Below are 19,296 nucleotides of genomic sequence, written 5' to 3' on the forward strand. Positions count from 1 at the left end.
ATATATAATAAGCCAGCCCAAAAGTACACACAAAATTTGTTTCTTTATGGCCTTACTTGTTAGTTTTAAGTACATGTTAATTTTAAGCAAATGCCAATTTCCAATCTTTGGAAAATACACTTTAAAATAATATAATTTGTTTTTTCAACTTTATTATCTCTTCTTGGATCTTTGATTATTTTTATAGTCAAATTGCATATTTACAGAGATCAAGCTTCTTGGGGGGAAAATTCCTTTCAAATTATTATATGTATTTTACTAATGGCAGATATGAATATTGCATTTAATTAAATAGATAAAAATGGATTTTGTTTTGGGAAAATACATTCGTCCCTGGGGAATGAAGTCTGGTCCTCATAGTTGAATGCTTATAAAGCCTGCCCAATGCCACCATACAAGGAGCACAGAACAATCTTCAGTTCTTTATTCATCATAGTTGAATGTGCTTCTTAGGAATTCTACTCAAACAGAGAGTCTGCATACTGGGAAAATTATGTAGCAATCATCTTTCCCTAACCGAAAAACAAAATACAAATGTGAAAAAGTTCACAACATTGCATGCACCTCAATCTCCGCCATCACTCCCTGATAACGAGACTGAACCACAAGAAGGTTCTGCAGGTCCTTAATGGGCTCAATATCAAGAGTCTGTGCAGTAACTTCGTGGTCCTTCTCTGATTAGCTGTGTTTTCTCATTTGCATTTGTAGGCTGGAGAACAACTGGAAAGTCCATATCTGAAAAAGAAACAAAGCAAAGCAATGAGCACATATTATGTTACATTTCAGTTATGGGACAAGTGGTAAGTATTTTTGTTGAAATAATGAATGGCAAATCAGTTCAATTCATAAAATATTGAGGCTGCCTACCCTTTTAAGAAGAATCCTGTTAAGGGGCTGTAGGATAAGCACTGGACTGCTAACCTCAAGGTCAGCAGTTCAAACCCACCAGCTGCTCCTTGGAAACTCTATACAAGGTTGCTATGAGTCAGAACTGACTCGATGGCACTTAACAACAGCAACAACCTTTTAAGAACTTTAAAAGGGAGAAGGAAATGTTTGTATTTTTCACTCAGATTCTACCAGCTACGGAATTGTTAAACTGAGCACTGAACCCAATTTCACCTTGAAGGTACTTGCTGAACCTGGTGAACTTGAGTTGGTCAAAATGGAACCAGGGCCACCACATATGTTTGTGCACACTGCACTGCACAAGTCTAAGGGGTAACTTTCATATATTTTGTTCTTATTGTCATCATTAAGTCAGTCCTGACTCACAGTCACCCCTTATGGCAGAGCACTGCCCCGGAGGGTTTCCTAAGTTGTAATGTTTAGAGGACCACATCACCAGATCTTTCTCCTACAAGCTGCTGGGTGAGTTTGAATCATCACCCTTTGGGTTAGCAGCCAAATGCTTAACCATGGAGCTACAAAGCCTCCTTTATAGAGACTACAATGTCTAATATTTGTCTCCTTATCTGAATTGTAAAGTCTGAGATAACAGTAACCACATCTGTCTTTTCTCTAGCTCCTAGAATTGTCGTTAAGTGCCGTCGAGTCATAGTGATCCTATATAGGGTTTCCGAAGTTGTAAATGTTTGCGGAAGCAGAAAGTCTCATCTTTCTCCCAAAATGCAACTGGTGGGTTCAAACTGCTGACCTTCTGGTTTGCAGTCCAGTGCTTATCCTACAGAGCCATCGTACTTCCCAGAGCCTAGAACAGTGTCAGACAAATATTATTCACTGAATGTTTGGTTCAGAGACTAATGTTTACAGTTAAGAGTGAAATTTTACAGTATTTGTTTTATTGTATAAAGTTGCCAGTCTAATAACTTGTACTCAGTGAATCTTGGCAGCCAGAAATCAAAGAAGCCTTGGGTCTGCTTTACAAACTCTCTGGGCAGCATTCTGAGATGGTCTACCTGTGATGCTGCCCTGGCCCAGTGCTTTAATGCTGCTTGACTGATATTGTATATGAACAAAAAGAAAACGGGTTTGGACCAATTGGAAGCATTGGGTTTCAATGAATTGTTTTTAGAAATTGTTTCTTTTTAACAGGGGGTAGGGAATAGGAAAAAGATTGAGTGAGGAATTTTGAAAAGAGGAAGGGCAGATTTAATCTATTCCTTATGACTTTTCATGGGCAGTAAGATGTGATGAATGCTGAACAACAAATATAATAAATGTTTCAATATCTTGGCCAAGAGCGACTGTCTAATTATAAGCCATATGGCCTTATCAGCTCAGTGGTTATGAACTTATTTGGATTTTATCCAGGTGTGTGGTGGAAAGAGCAGATAAGCCATCAACAGATTTTTCTTTGCACTGAACCTAACATTTCAGAAACAAGGTCAATACTATTAAATTTTCTCCATTAGATATTTTATTCCTCTCACCTTAAAAAAAAAAAAAAAAGGAAAAGGAAAGAAAGAGAGAAAAAAGGAACAAAGAAAAAAGAGAGAGGTACTAGAAATTCATGACTCCAGGAGATATCTTAGGTTTAACTGAGAATGTTAGTTGAATTTCAGTTCACTGCAATTCTACTTGGGAGAAACAAATTAAATTTAGTGCTTGTATTTTTTTGTTTTGTCAGAGTATTCAGAGTTAACTGGTTTCCTTTTGAGCTATTGACATTTACCATGTTAGGGGATAGCACAAATATTCTGAAGGAGTACTTTCTCTCACAAACACACACACATATACAGTCTCAGGAGTAATCTCAAGATGATATGTAAAGTCCTCTTAGCAGAATTCTGATTCTTATCATGGCCTTCAGGAAGCAAAAATGGAGGAGTAGTTAATCTTACAGTACAGAAACAGAGAACCCTAGGACCATCAAGGGAGAAGAGCACAAGTGGAATGCAGGACTCTATCCAGAGAAGCAGTGACATGAGATATAGAGGCAGAGATGGGGACATGGAGACAGGAAGCAGCTGAGGACTCTAGATTCATGGAAAGAGAGCTGGTGGCCAGGAGGCAGGCTTGCAGAATGTGCCCTTTGGTGGTTTCAATTATTATATAGACCTGAGTGCTTAAAAAAAAAAAAAAAAGAGCAAAACTAAATAGAGAGAAATACTGTTAACTGATGGATGGTACATGGAGGAGATTATAATCATTGCAATGAAACAAAGTATACAATTTATTGAATGTAAAATTGATGATCTGCCCTGTAAACTTTCATTCAATTCACAATAAAAAACAAAACAAAACAAAAACCCGAAAGCAATCTAATTACTTACATAGAGGAAAGACAGTTAAATAAGAGGGTGTAGCAGGAATGAGGAACACCAGAACTACAGAAGCTGATAGAGACCAACAATGTAGGGAGAGAGACCCTTCCCCTGGAGTTAGTGACTAAATTCAGACTAGCTATGAATCAGAACTGACACTTAACAACAATAGCAAGGCTCCTAAACTGTGAAGAAATGTTTCTATTCTTAAAGCCATTCACGTGGGGATTTCTGTTATAGCAACACTAAGACACAACACTAAGAACAATCCTAACAGTACCAGCTACGTAATTTGCAGAGCCCAGGGCAAAGTGAAAATGTGGTAGACTTTGTTCAAAAGGTATTAAACATATCAAGGTTCTGGTGACAACAGAGCAGTAAACAAAGTGTTGGAATTCCTTGCCAGTGAATAGGGCAAGAAAAAGAAATAAAAGGAATATTAATTTGAAACTATAAATAAAACCATCCCAATCCTTAGACATGATTGTCTACATAGAAAATCCCAAGAAGCCTCAAAAACTCCAAACCAGTAAGTGAGTTTAGCAAGGATGCAAGATATCAGGTCAACAGAATGAAATTAATTGTAAATACTTGCAATGAACGATTGGAAACCAAAATTAAAAACCAATGTCTTTCATAATGCTTTAAAAATTAATATGAAGGAATACATTTAACAAAACATGTTCTAGATATATGTAAAAAACTATACAACACTCATGAAATAAATCAAATAAGACCCAAATAAATGAAGAGATACACCATATTAATGAATTGGAAAATTCAACATAGAAAAGATTTCAATTCTTCTAAAATTTATTTATAAATTTAATGAAATTCCAATTTTTAAAATAAGCAGGATTATTCTGAGTATCTAGATATACTGATTCTAAAACTCATATGGAATGGCAAAGAAACTAGAATAGACAAAACAATTTTAAAAAAGAATAAAATTGGAGGACTCATATCTGCTGATTTTAAATTCTACTTTACAAATACAGAAATCAAGGCACTGTGACAATGGTGAAGGAACAGACACACAAATCAATGGGACGCAATAAGGGAGTCCAGAAATAGAGCCATACAATCGGGCCAATCGATTTTTGAAAAAGTTGCAGTCAATTCAGTGGACAAAGGATAGTCTTTTCAACAAAAGGTTTTAGAACAATTGAACATTCATGCTAAAAATAAATATTCTCTAAATTTCACATCTTATAGAAAAATTAATGTAAAATGGATCATACATTAAAATGTACATCATAAAACTCTAAAATTTGAGAAGAAAACACTGGAAAAGATCTTCATGATGTAGGGTTGGGCAAAGAGTTCTTAGACAAGACATGGTACCAAAAGCACGACCCAGTTTTAAAACAGATCAATTTGATTTCATCAAATTTTTGCTCTACGTGAAAGCAAAAATGCATAACAATATACAACTACAATAGAACTTCAGTAAAACAAGCAAAACCCAATATTTATTACTGTATGCTGTTGACTCCATTTGGACTCACAGTGACCCTACAGGCCCTACTGGATTTCCTTGGACTCCTGGTGCAGCACTGTAATATAAGCCCTGCGCTACTAACACACCAGGTCACTATGAGTCAGAATTCAACTTCATGTCTCTAAACAACAACAATCTTTATTAAACCACTCATCTGTCAGTTTGTCATACTGTGGTGGTTTGTGAGTTGCTGTGATGTTGGAACTATGACATTGTTATTTCAAATACCAAAGTCGGTCTGAACCACAAAGTCAGTGGTTCAAACTCACCAGTCTCTCCTTGGAAACCTTGTACAGGACCGCTATGGATTAGAATCGACTCGACAGTTTAACAACAACAACAACAACCAGACTAAGACAGTCTGGATAGAAGGACTTGGTGATCTACTGCCGAAATAATTGGAGAGTGAAACCTTAGGGATAGCAGTGAGATATTGTTAGATACAGTGTCAGAAGACAAAGTCCTCAGGGTAGAAGGCACTCAAAGTTGCCTCTTTAAAACAGAGTTGACCTTAATGGTATGAATGTAGTAAACCTTCTAAGACTTTCATTTGCTGAAGTATCACAATTCAAAATGAGAAGAAATAGCTGCAAGCATCTATTAATAATTAGAATATGGAATATATGAAGTTTCAATCTAGGAAAATTGTTAAGTGCCATCCAAAGAAGCATCCAAAGAAAGCCTAACATTTATGTGGGGCACTAACTATCAGGAGGAATAAAGTTTGTGTGATAGGAATTCCAAAATAGGAAGAGACCCAAAAAATCCATAGACAATATTGTTCAAGAGTTGTTGGAAGAAAGCTTCCCTAACATCATGAAAGACAAGAAAATAGCCATCCAAGAAGTAGAACAAACTCCAAATGGGATAGACCCCAAAAGAAAACACCAAGACATATTATAACACATATAATCAAACTTTCAAAATCAAAGACAACGAAAAAATCTTGAGAGCAGCTCAGGAAAAATGAAGTTACCTACAAAGTAGAATGAATAAGACTAGGCTCTGATTTCTCAGAATAAACTATGCAGGTAAGAAGACAAGGAATGACATACATAAAACTCTGAAAATAAAACAACAAATTGCCAGTCAAGAATCATATATCGAGCAAAACTGCCACTAAATATGATGGCAAAATTAGGTCATTTCAGAAAAACAGGAATTAAAAGAATTTGTGAAAACCAGACCAACCTTACAAAAATATTAAAGAGTGTTCTTTGGACATCAAGCCAACAGTAAAACACAAACTGGATGAACATATATGATAATATCACCTAGACTCAACCCAGATATAGAAGTATGCAAAGTAAAACAGATGTTTAGGACTAAAAAGAGAGAACCAGAGATACAGTTGCAACAACAATAACAAAACCAAATTTAAAATGGAGAACAATGTAGTTACAGAACTTCCAAATGAAGAGGAAATCAAATGTATTTCAAAAATAAAAATATAAAAATATACCTACAAGAACTCCCCAAACTATACTAACTGACTCCCAGCCCAAGTCCAACACTTACTCTTAAAACTAACACGAATTCCAACTATAACCCTAAAAATAAATTAAATCCTAGACCTACCCTAGATGTAGACATATTCCCAACCCTAACCCTCACTCCTTATTCCCATCCACCTCGTCCCAAAATAAATAAAAAAGGATATTTCAACAACTATCCTGAAATACGAAGCTGTAGATGATAAGATAATATCTATATGTCTTCAAGGAAGACTAGTTAATACAACTATTATTCAAATTTACACACCAACAACTAAAGTCACCGATGTAGAAACTGAAGAATTCTCCCAATTTCTTCAGGCTGAAATTGATCAAACATACAATCAGGTACACTGATAATTACTGGAGCTTAGAATGAAAAGTTGGAAACTGAGAGGAATAATCAATAGTTAGAAAATACGGCCTTGGTGATAGAAATGAAGCTGGAGATTGCAAGATAGATTTTTGCAAGACTAATGACTTATTCACTGCAAACACCTTTATCAGCAACACAAACTGACTATACATGTGGACCTCACCAGTTGTAATACACAGGAATCAAGTTGATTAACTTGTGGGAAGTTGTTGTTGTTACATGCCATTGAGTCAGTACCAACTCACAGCACAACATAATGAAACACTGCTCAGTCTTCGGCCCACCTCACAATTATTGCTATGCCTGAGCCCATCGATGCCACCACTGTGCCAATCCATCTCATCGGGGAATGCCCTCTTTTTCTCCAATCCTCCATGTTATCAAACATGGTATCTTTCTCCAGGGACTGGCCCCTCCTGATAATATGTTTGAAGTATGAGTAATGAAGTCTGGCCACCATGGCTTCCAAGGAGCACTCTGGCTGTACTTCTTCCAAAGCAGATTGGTTTGTTCTTTTGGCAATCCATAGTACTTTTAATATTTTCCTCCAACACCATAACTCAAATGTATCAATTCTTCTATGGTTTTCCTTATTTACTGTCCAACCTTTGCATGCATATGAGGTTGTTGAAAATACCATGGCTTGGGTCAGGTGCACCTTAGTCCTCAAACTAACATCTTTGCTCTTCAAAACTTTATAAAAGTCTTGTGCAACATATTGGGCTAATTGCAATATGTCATTTGATTTTTTGACTGCTGCTTCCATGAGTGTTGATGGTTGATCTCAGCAAAATGAAGTCTTTGACAACTTCAATCTTTTCTCCATTGATATGGATGTTGTTTACTAGTCCAGTGGTGAGGATTTTTGTTCTCTTTATATTGAGATGCAATCCATAATGAAGGCTGTGGTCTGCGATCTTCATCAGTAAGTATGTTAAATTCTCTTTACTGTCAGCAAGCAAGGTTGTATCATCGGCATATTGCCAGTTGTTAATGAGTCTTCCTCCAATCCGGATGCCACATTTTCTTCATATAATCCATTTTCTTGGATTATTTGTTCATCATACAGATTGAATAAATATGGTGAAAGAATACAAACCTGGAACACACCTTTTCTAATTTTAAACCATTTGATGTTCCCTTGTTCTGTTGGAACAACTGCCTCTTGGTCTATGTACAGGTTCCTCATGAGTACAATTAAGTGCTCCAGAATACTCTATACTTCACAATGTTATCCATAGGTTGTCATGATCCACACAATCAAAAGCCTTTGCATAGTCAATAAAGCACAGATAAACATCTTTCTGATATTCTCAGCTTTCAGCCAAGATCCATTTGACATCAGCAGTGATATCCCTCTTTCCACATGCTCTTCTGAAACCAGCTTGAAGCTCTGGAAGTCCTCTGTCAATGTATGGTTACAGACATTTTTGTATTACCTTTAGTAAAACTTTACTGGCATGGGATATCAATGATATTGTTGTGGGAAGAGACAGTGGTAAAGCCCAAAATCATTAGCCAAAACAAGGCCAGGGCCCAATTGTAGAACATAATATCAATTGCAAAATGAGGCTGCAGCAGAAGAAAAAAAAATTTAAAGTTCATGAGAGCCAAAATATAACCTAGAACATATGCCACCTGAATGTAGAGACAATCTCAAGAACAGATTTTATGCATTAGACACTAATGACTAAAGACCAGAAGACTTAGGGAATGACAACATTAACAGAAGAAAACAAAATGTCATTAAAAAAATAGGAAAGAAAGAAAAGACCAGAATCACTGTCAAAGAGCCTCTGAAACTGGCTCTCCAGAGTTTGAGATGCTAAAAAGTAAATGGAATAAATGAGGAAATAAAGAACTGAACAAAAAATTTCAAAGAGCGGCTTGAGAAGACAAAGTAAAGTATTATAATGAAATGGGAAAAGACCTGGAGTTAGAAAACCAAAAGGAAAGAACACGCTCAGCATTTCTCAAAAGTTAAGAGGACTGAAGAAAAGAATTCAAGCTTCAACTTGTAATATGGAAGAATTCTATGGGCAAAACGTTGAATGATGCAGAAAGCATCAAAAGAAGATGGAAGAAATCTACAGAGTCACTTTACCAAGAAGCAAATAGTCGATGTTCAACCATCAAGAGTTGATGATAATGAAGGGAGAAATCTGAGCTACACTGGAGGCAATGACATATTACAAATTGAAGTCTTTCAACAAACTGATGAAGTACTGGAGGCACACTTACACATCTATGCCAAGAAATCTGGAAGAAAACTACCTGGCTCACTGATTGGAAAAGATCCATATTTGTGTCTATCTCAAACGGAGGTGACCCAACAAAATGCAGAAATTATCTAACAATATCATTAATATCACATGTAAATAAAATTTTGTTGAAGACAATTAAACAATGGCTGCAATAATACATCAGCAGGGAGCTGTCAGAAATTCAAGCCAGATTCAGAAGAGAACATGGAACAAGCAGTTATCATTGTTGATGTCAAATGGATCTTGGCTGAAAGCAAAGAATACCAGAAAGATGTTTACCTTTGCTCTATTGACTGTGCAAAGGTGTTTGATTGTGTGGATCATGACAAGCTATGGATAACATAATGAAAAATGAGCATTCCAGAACACTTAAATATGGTCATGAGGAACCTGTATGTAGACCAAGAGGCAGTCATTCAAAAGAACAAGGGACTATTGAATGATTTAACATCAGGAAAGATGTGTACCAGGGTTGTATTCTTTCACCATAATTATTCAATCTGTATGCTGAGCAAATAATCAGGAAAGCAGAGCTATATGAAGAAGAATGTGATATCAGTATTGCAGGAAGACTCATTAACAACCTGAGATATGCAGATGATACAACCTTACTTGCAGAAAACTAAGAGAACTTAAAATACTCACTGATAAAGATCAAAGACCTCAGTCTTCACTATTGGTTGCACCTCATTGTAAGGAAAGCAAAAATCCTCACAACTTGACCAATAAATTACATAATAATAATAAATCGAGAAGTTGTCAAAGACTTCATTTTGCTTGGATCCACAATCAACACTCATGGAAGCAGTAGTTAAGAAATCAAACAATGTATTGTATTATGCAAAACTGCTGCACAAGACCTCTTCAATGTGTTCAAGAATAAAGATATCACTTTGAGGACTAAGGTGCACTTGACCCAAGCCATAGTATTTTCAATAGCCTCATATGCATGTGAAAGTTAGACATTGAATAAGGAACACTGTAGAAGATGCATTGAGTTGTGGTGTTGGAAAATATTAAAAGTACCATGGACTGCCAGAAACATACACAAATCTGTTTTAGAAGAAGTGCAGCCAGAGTGCTCCTTACAAGTCATGTGGTCATGACTTAATCTTTCCTATTTCAGACATGTTATTAGGAGGGACCAGTCCCTGTCAAAGTGGAGAGTCTGTGAGAAAAAGGAAGACTCCCAACGAGATGAATTGGTACAGTGGCATCAACAATAGGCTTAAGTGTAACACCAATTGTGAGGCTGGTACAGGACCAAGCAGTGTTTAGTTCTGTTGTGTATGTGGTCGCTATAGGTCGGAGCTGACATGACTTACCAACAAGTGTCTTTCTTTCATTTGTATTTGTTTCTGTTACGTGCTGTCTAGTTGGGTCATACTCACAGTGATCCTGTATAGGGTTTCCAAGGAGTAGCTGGTGGATTTGAACTACTAACCTTGGGGTTAGCAGTCCAGTGCTTATCCTATAATACGCCGCACCAAGACTCCAGCCCCTTTCTTGTTGCTGTTCTTGTTGCAGTTAAGTACCAACTAGTTGGTTCCAACTCACAGTGATCCTATCTGTATGGGGTTTCCAAGTTACTGCTGGTGGGCTTGAACCACTTACCTTGTAGTCAGCAATCCAGTGCTTATTGCACAGTACCACTCAAGGACTCCATTCTTAGACAACCTCACCTTTTTTGACACAACAAATTGGACCAAGTTCGTCTGCCTGCCATCAATTGGAACCCAGTTCAGAAAGCATAATCTTCAGATAGAATCTGCTTTTTCATCCTTAGGAGATTTAACTAAGATTAGTTTCACCTCTAAATAACATTGTTGTTGTTGTTAAGTATCATCAAGTGGTTCTGACTCATAGCAACCCTATATAGGGTTTAGAAGCAACTAGTGGGTTTGAACCATCAATCTTGTGGTTAGCAGTCCAGTGCTTATCCCACATCAGTCTCTGAAATAAGTACAAATCTGAAACAAATGAACTCAACCAATGGTATATTGTTATTGTTAACAGACATCAAGTCGGTTCCCAACTCATAGGGACCCTCTTAGGATTTCTGAGGAGCAGTCGCGTATCCTAAAGTGCTACACTAGGATTCCAATGGTGAATAAAACATACTAAAAAAAAATCCAAAACCAGTTTTGACTCATGGAGATTCATATTTTACAAAGTAGAACTGATCCATGGGGTTTTCTTGGCTTTTGTGTTCTTTATGGAAGCAGATCGTCAAGGCTTTCTTCCATAACACTGTTGGCATAGATACTAAAGCCCTGATTATGAGCTGCAAGCTCAGCAATTTGAATCTACCAGTCACTGTGAGGGAGAGAAAGGAGGCTTTCTGCTCCTGTAAAGAATTACAGCCTCTAGCACTGTGGGTTAATGTGCTAGACTACAAAGTTGGTTTGAACCACAAGGTTGGCAGTTCAAGCTCACCAGTTGCTCCTTGAAAAACCCTATACAGGGTCGTTGTGGGTCAGAACCGACTCAATGGCACTTAACAACAATATACTGTATAGAAAAATTGATTTTGATAAAACATGTTAGAGGAAAAAATTATTTTTTCTATTCTCCCTGTAGAAAATTATTTTATAAAATTATTGTTGCATGAAGAGGCAAAGGCAATGCAGCCACAAAACACAGAGGGAGAGTATTTTAGAGGTATGTCTGGCAACTATTTAACTTTTGCTATTTTTCTAGATTTTGCAATATTTTTATATTTGTCAGTTTTTAAGTTCTGTAGTTTTCTGTGATTCCTTTTTCATTCTAGTGAAAATATTCTCTTTCAGACTCAATTTTGTATTCTTTTATATAAAGAGCACTATCTAAACAATGCAAGTTTCAGGCCCTACAAAAGTAGGATCGATCCCTGTATTGTTGTTGCTATACACCATTGAGTTGGTTCCGACCCATAGTGACCCTGTATAGCAACCTTGTGGGTTCTCAGTCCAGTGCTGATCCTACAGTGCCACACCACGGGTCATAGGAGCTTTTAAATACTTAGAAATAGGAAAATGCTTTTCCTTTTGGTAAAGGATTCTGAATAACACAATCAAATGGGATTCATGGTTAACTTCATCTAGAATCTGACCTCTACAATAGAATTGTTAGCTCTGGGGTGTCAGAACAGAACAGTGAGAGACACATAGATTTATCACCAGTCCTCTGTAGGAAGGCAACCTGGGTAGAATTTGGCACCTAGAGCAGATATCTGTTCCAGGATAAAAATCTTCTGCAAAGAACTTAATGATATACTGGAGTTTTTATCTAATTTAAAAAGAGGAAAGACCATGAGGCTTTTCAGAGAAGGATGAGACAGTGGATTTAGATTTGATTCACTTCATTTTCATTACTCCAATATTATAAGGGGAAAATTAGAATGATGATGGCACTCTCCTATCTTACTTGGTCTTATTCTGGACAAGTACTGAATTAGGTTGATGGATGTTATGGGAGACCCTATGGAAAATGGGGCCAGGAACCCGTAACATGGTCTTATAACAGCTCATCATTCTCACAGAGCAGATGCGATTAATACTCTGGGCTCATCATTCTTAAGCAATTTATGCCAGGGTTTTCTGTAAAGAAGTTTTCATGTGTCGGTTGTTGTTGTTAAGTGCCTTCTAGTCGGTTCAGACTCATAGCGATCCTGTATAGGGTTCCCAAGGAGCAACTGATGGTTTGAAACACCAGCTTCTCTATTAGCATTCCAGTATTTATCCTACAAGCTTCATACCAGGACTCTCTGTTTAATATATTTTTTAAGGATCCTGCTTGTTTGCTCTTTGTGGTATGTTGTTGGTGTTGTTAAGGGCCGTTGAGTCCGTTCCAACACATAGCAATACTGTGTAGGATTTCCAAAGCTTTAAATCATCTTGGGAACAGAAAGCCTCATCTTTCTCCCACAGAAGAGCTGGAAGGCTCAGTCCTCAGACCTTGTGGTTCCAGTCCAATGCTTACCTATGGAGCCACCCTGCTCACCTTTGTGGTATGTATGTTCCCATTAAAAGATCAGCTTTCCCTTTTCTGTGTTAAGGAGCATGGTGGCTCTGTACACTGGACTACGAACCACAAAGTTGACAGTTGAAGCCCACATGTCATGGAAGAAAAATGAGGCTTTCTGCTCCCACAAAGATGTACAGACTCAGAAACCCTATACAGGGTCGCCATGAGTAGGAACTGACCCCACAGCAATTAACAACAACAACAACAATGCTAAACGAGGAACACAGTAGCTCTGTAGGATAAGCATGGACTGATTGCCACAAGGTAACTGATTGCTGTTGTTGTTGTTGTTGTTATGTGCTGTGGAGTCGGTTCCGACTCACAGCCACCCTGCATGGGGTTTCTGAGCTGAAAATCTTTATGGGAGCAGAAAGCCTCATCTTTCTCCCGAGGAACAGTTGGTAGTTTCAAACTGCTGACCGTGAGATTCAGCCCAATCAGTTCAAGTACCATGGGACAAAGACGAGGCTCCCTGCTCCCACAGAGATTTATAGTCTCAATATACAAGGTCTCTCAATGGCACTTAACAACAGCCAACTAAATGAGACAAATGAAATTTTTTCTTTGTATAAGAATGAGTGAAAAATTATCTACTCTCTGTCCATAGAATTTATTTTAACCAACTTTAAAAAAAGACAAATACATCATTTTTTGACATAATCTCCTTAATTTTAAATTCATTTTGTCTACCTGCAATAAGCTTTTGTATCCCCTTATTTAAAAATGTTTTAGGCTGTGCTGAGAGTCACAAATGCACCACTGTCTTCCCTGCTTCATCAAGGTGAATCTTTGTCCTCGAAGTGCTGTTCTCAGGGGACCAAACAGGTGAAAGTCCGATGGAGCAAGATCAGGACTGTAGGGAGGATGCTTTAACACCTCAAAACAAAATTTTGCAGAATGTCAACAGTCTGAGCAGAAATGTGCAGACGTGATTGTCATGCAAGATAACAGTGCCCTTGGATAGTTGTTCTCTGTCTTTAATCCCTTTAAACTCTTCAGTGAGCATCTCACTGTAATGGGCACTGTTGACTGTTTAATGTTTTACCTGATAGTGTTCCAATACTGGCTCTCGAGGATCCTAGAAAACTGTAAGCATCAATTTTCCAACTGATGGTTGAGTTTTCAACTTTTTCTTGGTCAGCGATTGAGGATGTTGTCATTCCATACTCTGCTGTTTACTCTCAGGTTCATAGTGATGAATCCATGTCTCATCACCGGTAACAATTTCTTGAATGAAACCTTTATCTTCCTTCCAGTATTGGTCCAAATTTTGTTTTCAGATATCCAAATGCTTCTGTTTATGCTCTCCCATGAGTTGTTTCGGCACCCATCTCACACAAACTTTTTGAAACCCAAGTCTGTCATGAATTATTTCATAGTCAAAGCCATGGCTGATTTGCAAATGATTTAAGACACAATCCATTGTCACTCATCTATTCAACAGAATCATTTCACGTGCACACTCAATGTTGTTATATAACTGGAGTGCGGATAATTTTTGACTCACAGTCAGATTTTGCCATGGACCCACAATTAGGTGTCATGGGAAGTAATAAAGCATCAGAATGCCCTGTCTGGGCCACCCAGTGGTCTTTACTGGTGGACACTATTTCCTCTCAGACATCCTGAAAGGGTCAGGAATTCCATATAATGCACATGTGTAGCAATTCTTCCCTTCACAATGGAATCTCTATGAGAATAGCTGGATATCATTCAGCATCACATTTGATAGTAAATAAAAGTGTGTTGAAATTTTAAACAGTTTCTAGTGTTCCTCACCACTGGACCAATAAACAACATTCTATCAATGGAGAAAAAATTGAGGTTGCCAAGGACTTCATTCTTCTTGGATCAACCATCAACACTCACGGAAGCAGCAATCGAGAAATCAGACGAAGTACTACATTAGGCAAATCTGCTGCACAAGACCTTTTTAAAGTGTTGAAGAGCAAAGATGTCAGCTTGAGGTCTAAGGTGCACCTGACCCAAGCCATGGTGTTTTCAATAACCTCATATGCATGCAAAAGCTGGACAGTAAATAAGGAAGACCATAGAAGACTTGATGCCTTTGAGTTATGGTGTTGGAGGAGAAAATTAAAAGTGTCATGGGCTGCCAAAAGAACCAATAGATCCATTTTGGAAGAAGTACAACCAGAGTGCTCCTTGGAGGCCAAGATGGCTAAACTTTGTCTCTCATACTTCAGACATATTGTCAGGAGGGAACAGTCGCTGGAGAAGGATATCATGTTTGGTAAGGTGGAGGGTCAGAGAAAAAGAGGACCCCCAGCGAGATGGATTGGCCAGGTGGCAGCATCGATGGACTCAAGTGTGGCAACAGTAGTGAGCCTGGCCCAGGATTGGGCAGTGTTTTGTTCTGCTGTGCATAAGGTTGCTATGAGTTGGTACCAACTCGTTGGCACCTAGCAACAACAACAACAAGTGTTCCATGTCATGAAATTTCTATTTTAATGTGTTCAAAAGAATCAGAGAATGGAACAGCACAGGGAAGTGCCCATTCTAGATTTTGGCAATTCTGACAATGGACCACTTGGTAATTGGGTCTGAATTACCAAGTACTTTTTTTACTTGGTTGTCGAGTTCTGTGGGATTTAACGATACAGATCATAATTCAAAATAATGATGCATTTTACAGGAGAAGATGACAACAGGGGTATGGATACAAGAGAGGGCAGGAACAGTGGCAGGGTTGACGCCAGCTTGTTTAATCAAAGGCATTTACTGAGAACAGAAAATGTTCATGGTGGTGTGACTTATGTAAGTCCATCTTGGTTTTGACATTTCTTTTATATCATTTCTGGGTAAAATGAACTTGAAGAATCAAGTAATAAATACATCATGACTTTGTATACACAGAGACGTACATGGAGGCAGCCAATAAAAAAAAGTTTTTAAAACCAAACCCCACTATCATTGAGTTGATTCTGACTCATTGCAACCCTGTCTAGGATTTCCAAGACTGCAAATCTCTAATAGCAGAAAGGCTCATCTTTCTCCCACTGACTAGATGGTGAGTTTTAACAGCCTTGTGATCAGTAGTACAGTGCTTATCATAAGTACCAGCACTCCTTAGAAAAGTCAATGTTGTTGTTGTTAAGTGACATCAAGTTGGTTCCAACTCATAGCAACCTTGTATAGGGTATCTGAGGAGCGACTAGTGGGTTTGAATCACTGACCTTGCTGTTAAGCAGTTCAGTGCTTATCCTACAGTAACACACCAGGCATCTGAAAAGTCACATTTAAATGGGGTAATAGTCTTGATTCTGCTTTAGAGAACCCAGAGGATTTGAATTCAGAAGGAAACAGAATGTCAGGGGAAAGAGGAGCACCCTTCCCACTATAATTCATCATTAAAGAATCAAGTAGAAGGAAAATCAAAGATTGATTACTTTACTTGATGTTCATTCTGTTCTGATTTAGTGTTGCTCTTGCGCCATTGAGTCGATTTTTGACTCCCAGCAGCCTCATGTGTCAGAATAGAACTACCCCATAGGGTTTTCAAGATTGTAATCTTTACAGGCCTGGTGTATAAGCACTGGACTGATAACCTCAAGGTTGGCAGTTCAAACCCTCAAGTTGCTCTTGGAAACATTATACAGAGTTGATATGAGTCAGAAATGACTTGATGTCACATAACAATAAAAATCTTTACAGGAGCAGATTCATAGCTTTTTCTTCCAAGGGGCTGCTGGGAGGACAGGAACAGTCAACCTTTCTGTTAGCAGCTGAACCATTGGGCCACTAGGTGTTTGCATTCAACAGAGACCCTAAAGTAACAGGCCAAAATGCTTTCCCTGGAAGAAATTTTAGTTCTAGTTCTTGGACCCTAGAGAATCCCCCACACCTCTTCCTCCTCCCATCGGCTTTGAACCCAGTGCTCACTGTCTTCTGATTAGACCACAGTTCACACTTTCGTCTCTTTGTAATTAGCATATATTGTGATTCCTTTCAATAAGTTTCAGGTTCCACTTTTCTCTGTGCCTGGTATCTTTCCTTTTGTCCCCCTAAAAAGAGGTACCAAACTGACAGTCTGTGGGATGCCCTCCATTTGATTGTTGGTTCTCTTGTCTTTGAGTGATAACCATCACCCTGGGACTTGGTGCATGACCAGGCCTATAAAGGGACACCCACTACCTCTGCTCTTATCTTACTCCACCTTTTTCCATGTCAGTCCTGATCTGCTCCTCAAGGTCCTCTGGAGACACATAGAAGTCCTCTTCCGGTACTGACGTCTTAGGTCGGCACCGTCCACAGCAGCAGTTGCAACAGCAGCACAGGCAACAGCAAAAATAGCAGCCTGTCAGGAGGCCGATGATGACAAACAGGGTCTGGGGGAAAAGGTAAAAGAGGTAAAGCAAAATGGGGTCACAGACAGGGGGTCAAGGACAGGGGGGTCAAAGAGAACCCTAGAAATCAGGTCAGTTCCCATGTACTCTCAGAGACTGTAGACATACATGAATCCCCCTCAGATCACATGTTCACTATCATCCTTACTCTGTGTAAAGAGATAACCTTTTAGTTTCCTTGGAAACAAATGTTTCATAGAGTTTTGCCTAACAAGTTAAACCCAAAGGAAATAAATGGAAGTCAAAGAGATGAAGTATGACGTTTTCTTCTGTATTCTTAAACTACTGTGATCATCCTTAAGAAGAGAACAAAATGAAACAAAATGGGCTGCACATTAGATGAGCTAACCAAGCTTCCCTGCCCAAGGGGACAAAATCATTCCCAACATGGAAGAGCTCTGTGTCACCTTCCCCTGCCACCTCCGTGTTCCTATTAGTCACCAAGTCCTGTAGAGTTTCTCTCCTTGATATCTCTTGCATTTCCCCCCAGTGGTGGCCCAGAGGGCTTTAGAAGAGATCCTCACTATCTCTGGTCTGCACATTCAGCAGCCCCTACCTGAACTCGGGGGCCCGCCACTTTTACCTCCCTCTAATCTACCCTGCACATTGTTAGAAGAGAGAGCTTTCTGAAGCACATCTGCTTAAACCCAGGCAGTGACTTTTCCTGCTTCTAAGGTCAGATCCCAACACCTGCCACAATGCACAAGACTTCAGTGACTTGTCTCCCTGCCACACACACACATATGCACACAACTTTCTCAACAACTTTCTCTTTCCCATGGCACCCCCTCCCATTCCCCTAGCAAATACCTAAACACAAAACAAAAGAAACACTACAAATGCACTCAGACTCTGAAGCTGTGAGCTGATATGTTGTTGTTGCTAGGTGCCCTGCACAGCCTCGGAAACCCTGTGCAGGGTCACTATGAGTCAGAATCGACTCCTGGTACTTAACAACAACATAGGGCTTTTAGGCTGTAATCTTGATAGGGAAGTTCTGGAGTGGTGATGTAGGATAAGTACCGGACCACAAAGTCGGAAGTTCAAATTCACCAGTCACTCCTTGGAAACCCTATACCAGGGTGCTATGAGTCAGAACTGACTCCACAGCACTTAACAACAACAACCATCTTTACTGGAGCAGATCGACAGGTTTTTATTACACATAACTGCTGTAATAAACTTTCCGTTAGAGTGCTTAACCAATGCACTATCAGGTCTCCTTGAGCTAATATTAAAATAATAATAAAAACTGCTGTAAGTGAGGGGTGATTTGGGGGTAGGGAAGCTTTAGTTACCCCTGACACTTCTAATCTCTTTGTGTTGTCACTGTAGTTGTTAAGTGCTGTAGAGTCCATTCCAACTCATAGTGACCCTGTATAGGGTTCTAGAGGCTTAAAATCTTTGCAGGAGCAGAAAGTCTCATCTTTCTCTTGAAGAGTAACTGCTGGAATGGAACCACCAACTTTGTGGTTTGAAGTCCAATAGACACTCTATTTTCATGGCTCAGATAAACTGGTCTGAAAACAAAACACCAAGGCCTTCCTGTGCTGTACTAATTCATGGCTCAGATGCTCATTGTTTTTCTATCCACTGAGGCCTTTTAGTCTTTAACAGGCAACTCCTACACTATTGTCTTCTCTGAGAAGTTGATTACCATACATATAGCTGTATTTTTTAACTATCTCAAATAGATTGTCTACTTTACTGCATGAAATAGCCTTGCCTCATTCCTTACAGTGCTTATAAAAGAACTAGGAGTCTCTCCGTGTTGCAAAACATTAATTACTCAACTGCTAACAGAAAGGTTGGAACCTACCCTGAGGCAGGATTGGAGGTCTGCTTCTGAAAGGTCATGACATTGAAACAGTGTTCTACTCTGCATACAGGGAGTGATTATGAGTTGGAATCAACTCAACAACAGCTAACAACAATAATTGATGGTACTGGCACAAGTCTGTTAACTTTAAAATAGTGTGTGGGTGTGTGCATCTTATCTCTCCTTTTGTCCCCACCTTCTTGGTTAGTATGCCTTGTTGTTGTTGTTGTTATGTGCCATCGAGTCG

At 38.7% G+C, this 19,296-nt stretch overlaps 1 protein-coding gene across 1 annotated transcript in view; it reads right to left on the bottom strand.

Moving 5' to 3' along the window:
- Nucleotides 1-640: 640 nt before the first annotated feature.
- DNAJC5B (DnaJ (Hsp40) homolog, subfamily C, member 5 beta) overlaps nt 641-19,296 on the bottom strand; it is a 59,751-nt gene continuing 41,095 nt past the window's right edge. The window contains exons 3-4 of the mRNA XM_006860054.1: nt 17,041-17,212; nt 641-735 (exon numbers count right to left, since the gene is read on the bottom strand). Coding sequence (XP_006860116.1) covers nt 641-735; nt 17,041-17,212 — 267 coding nt within the window. The remainder of the gene's footprint in view (nt 736-17,040; nt 17,213-19,296) is intronic.

Source organism: Chrysochloris asiatica, unplaced genomic scaffold (genome assembly GCF_000296735.1).
Source record: "Chrysochloris asiatica unplaced genomic scaffold, ChrAsi1.0 scaffold00036, whole genome shotgun sequence".
Classification (NCBI taxonomy): Eukaryota; Metazoa; Chordata; class Mammalia; order Afrosoricida; family Chrysochloridae; genus Chrysochloris; species Chrysochloris asiatica.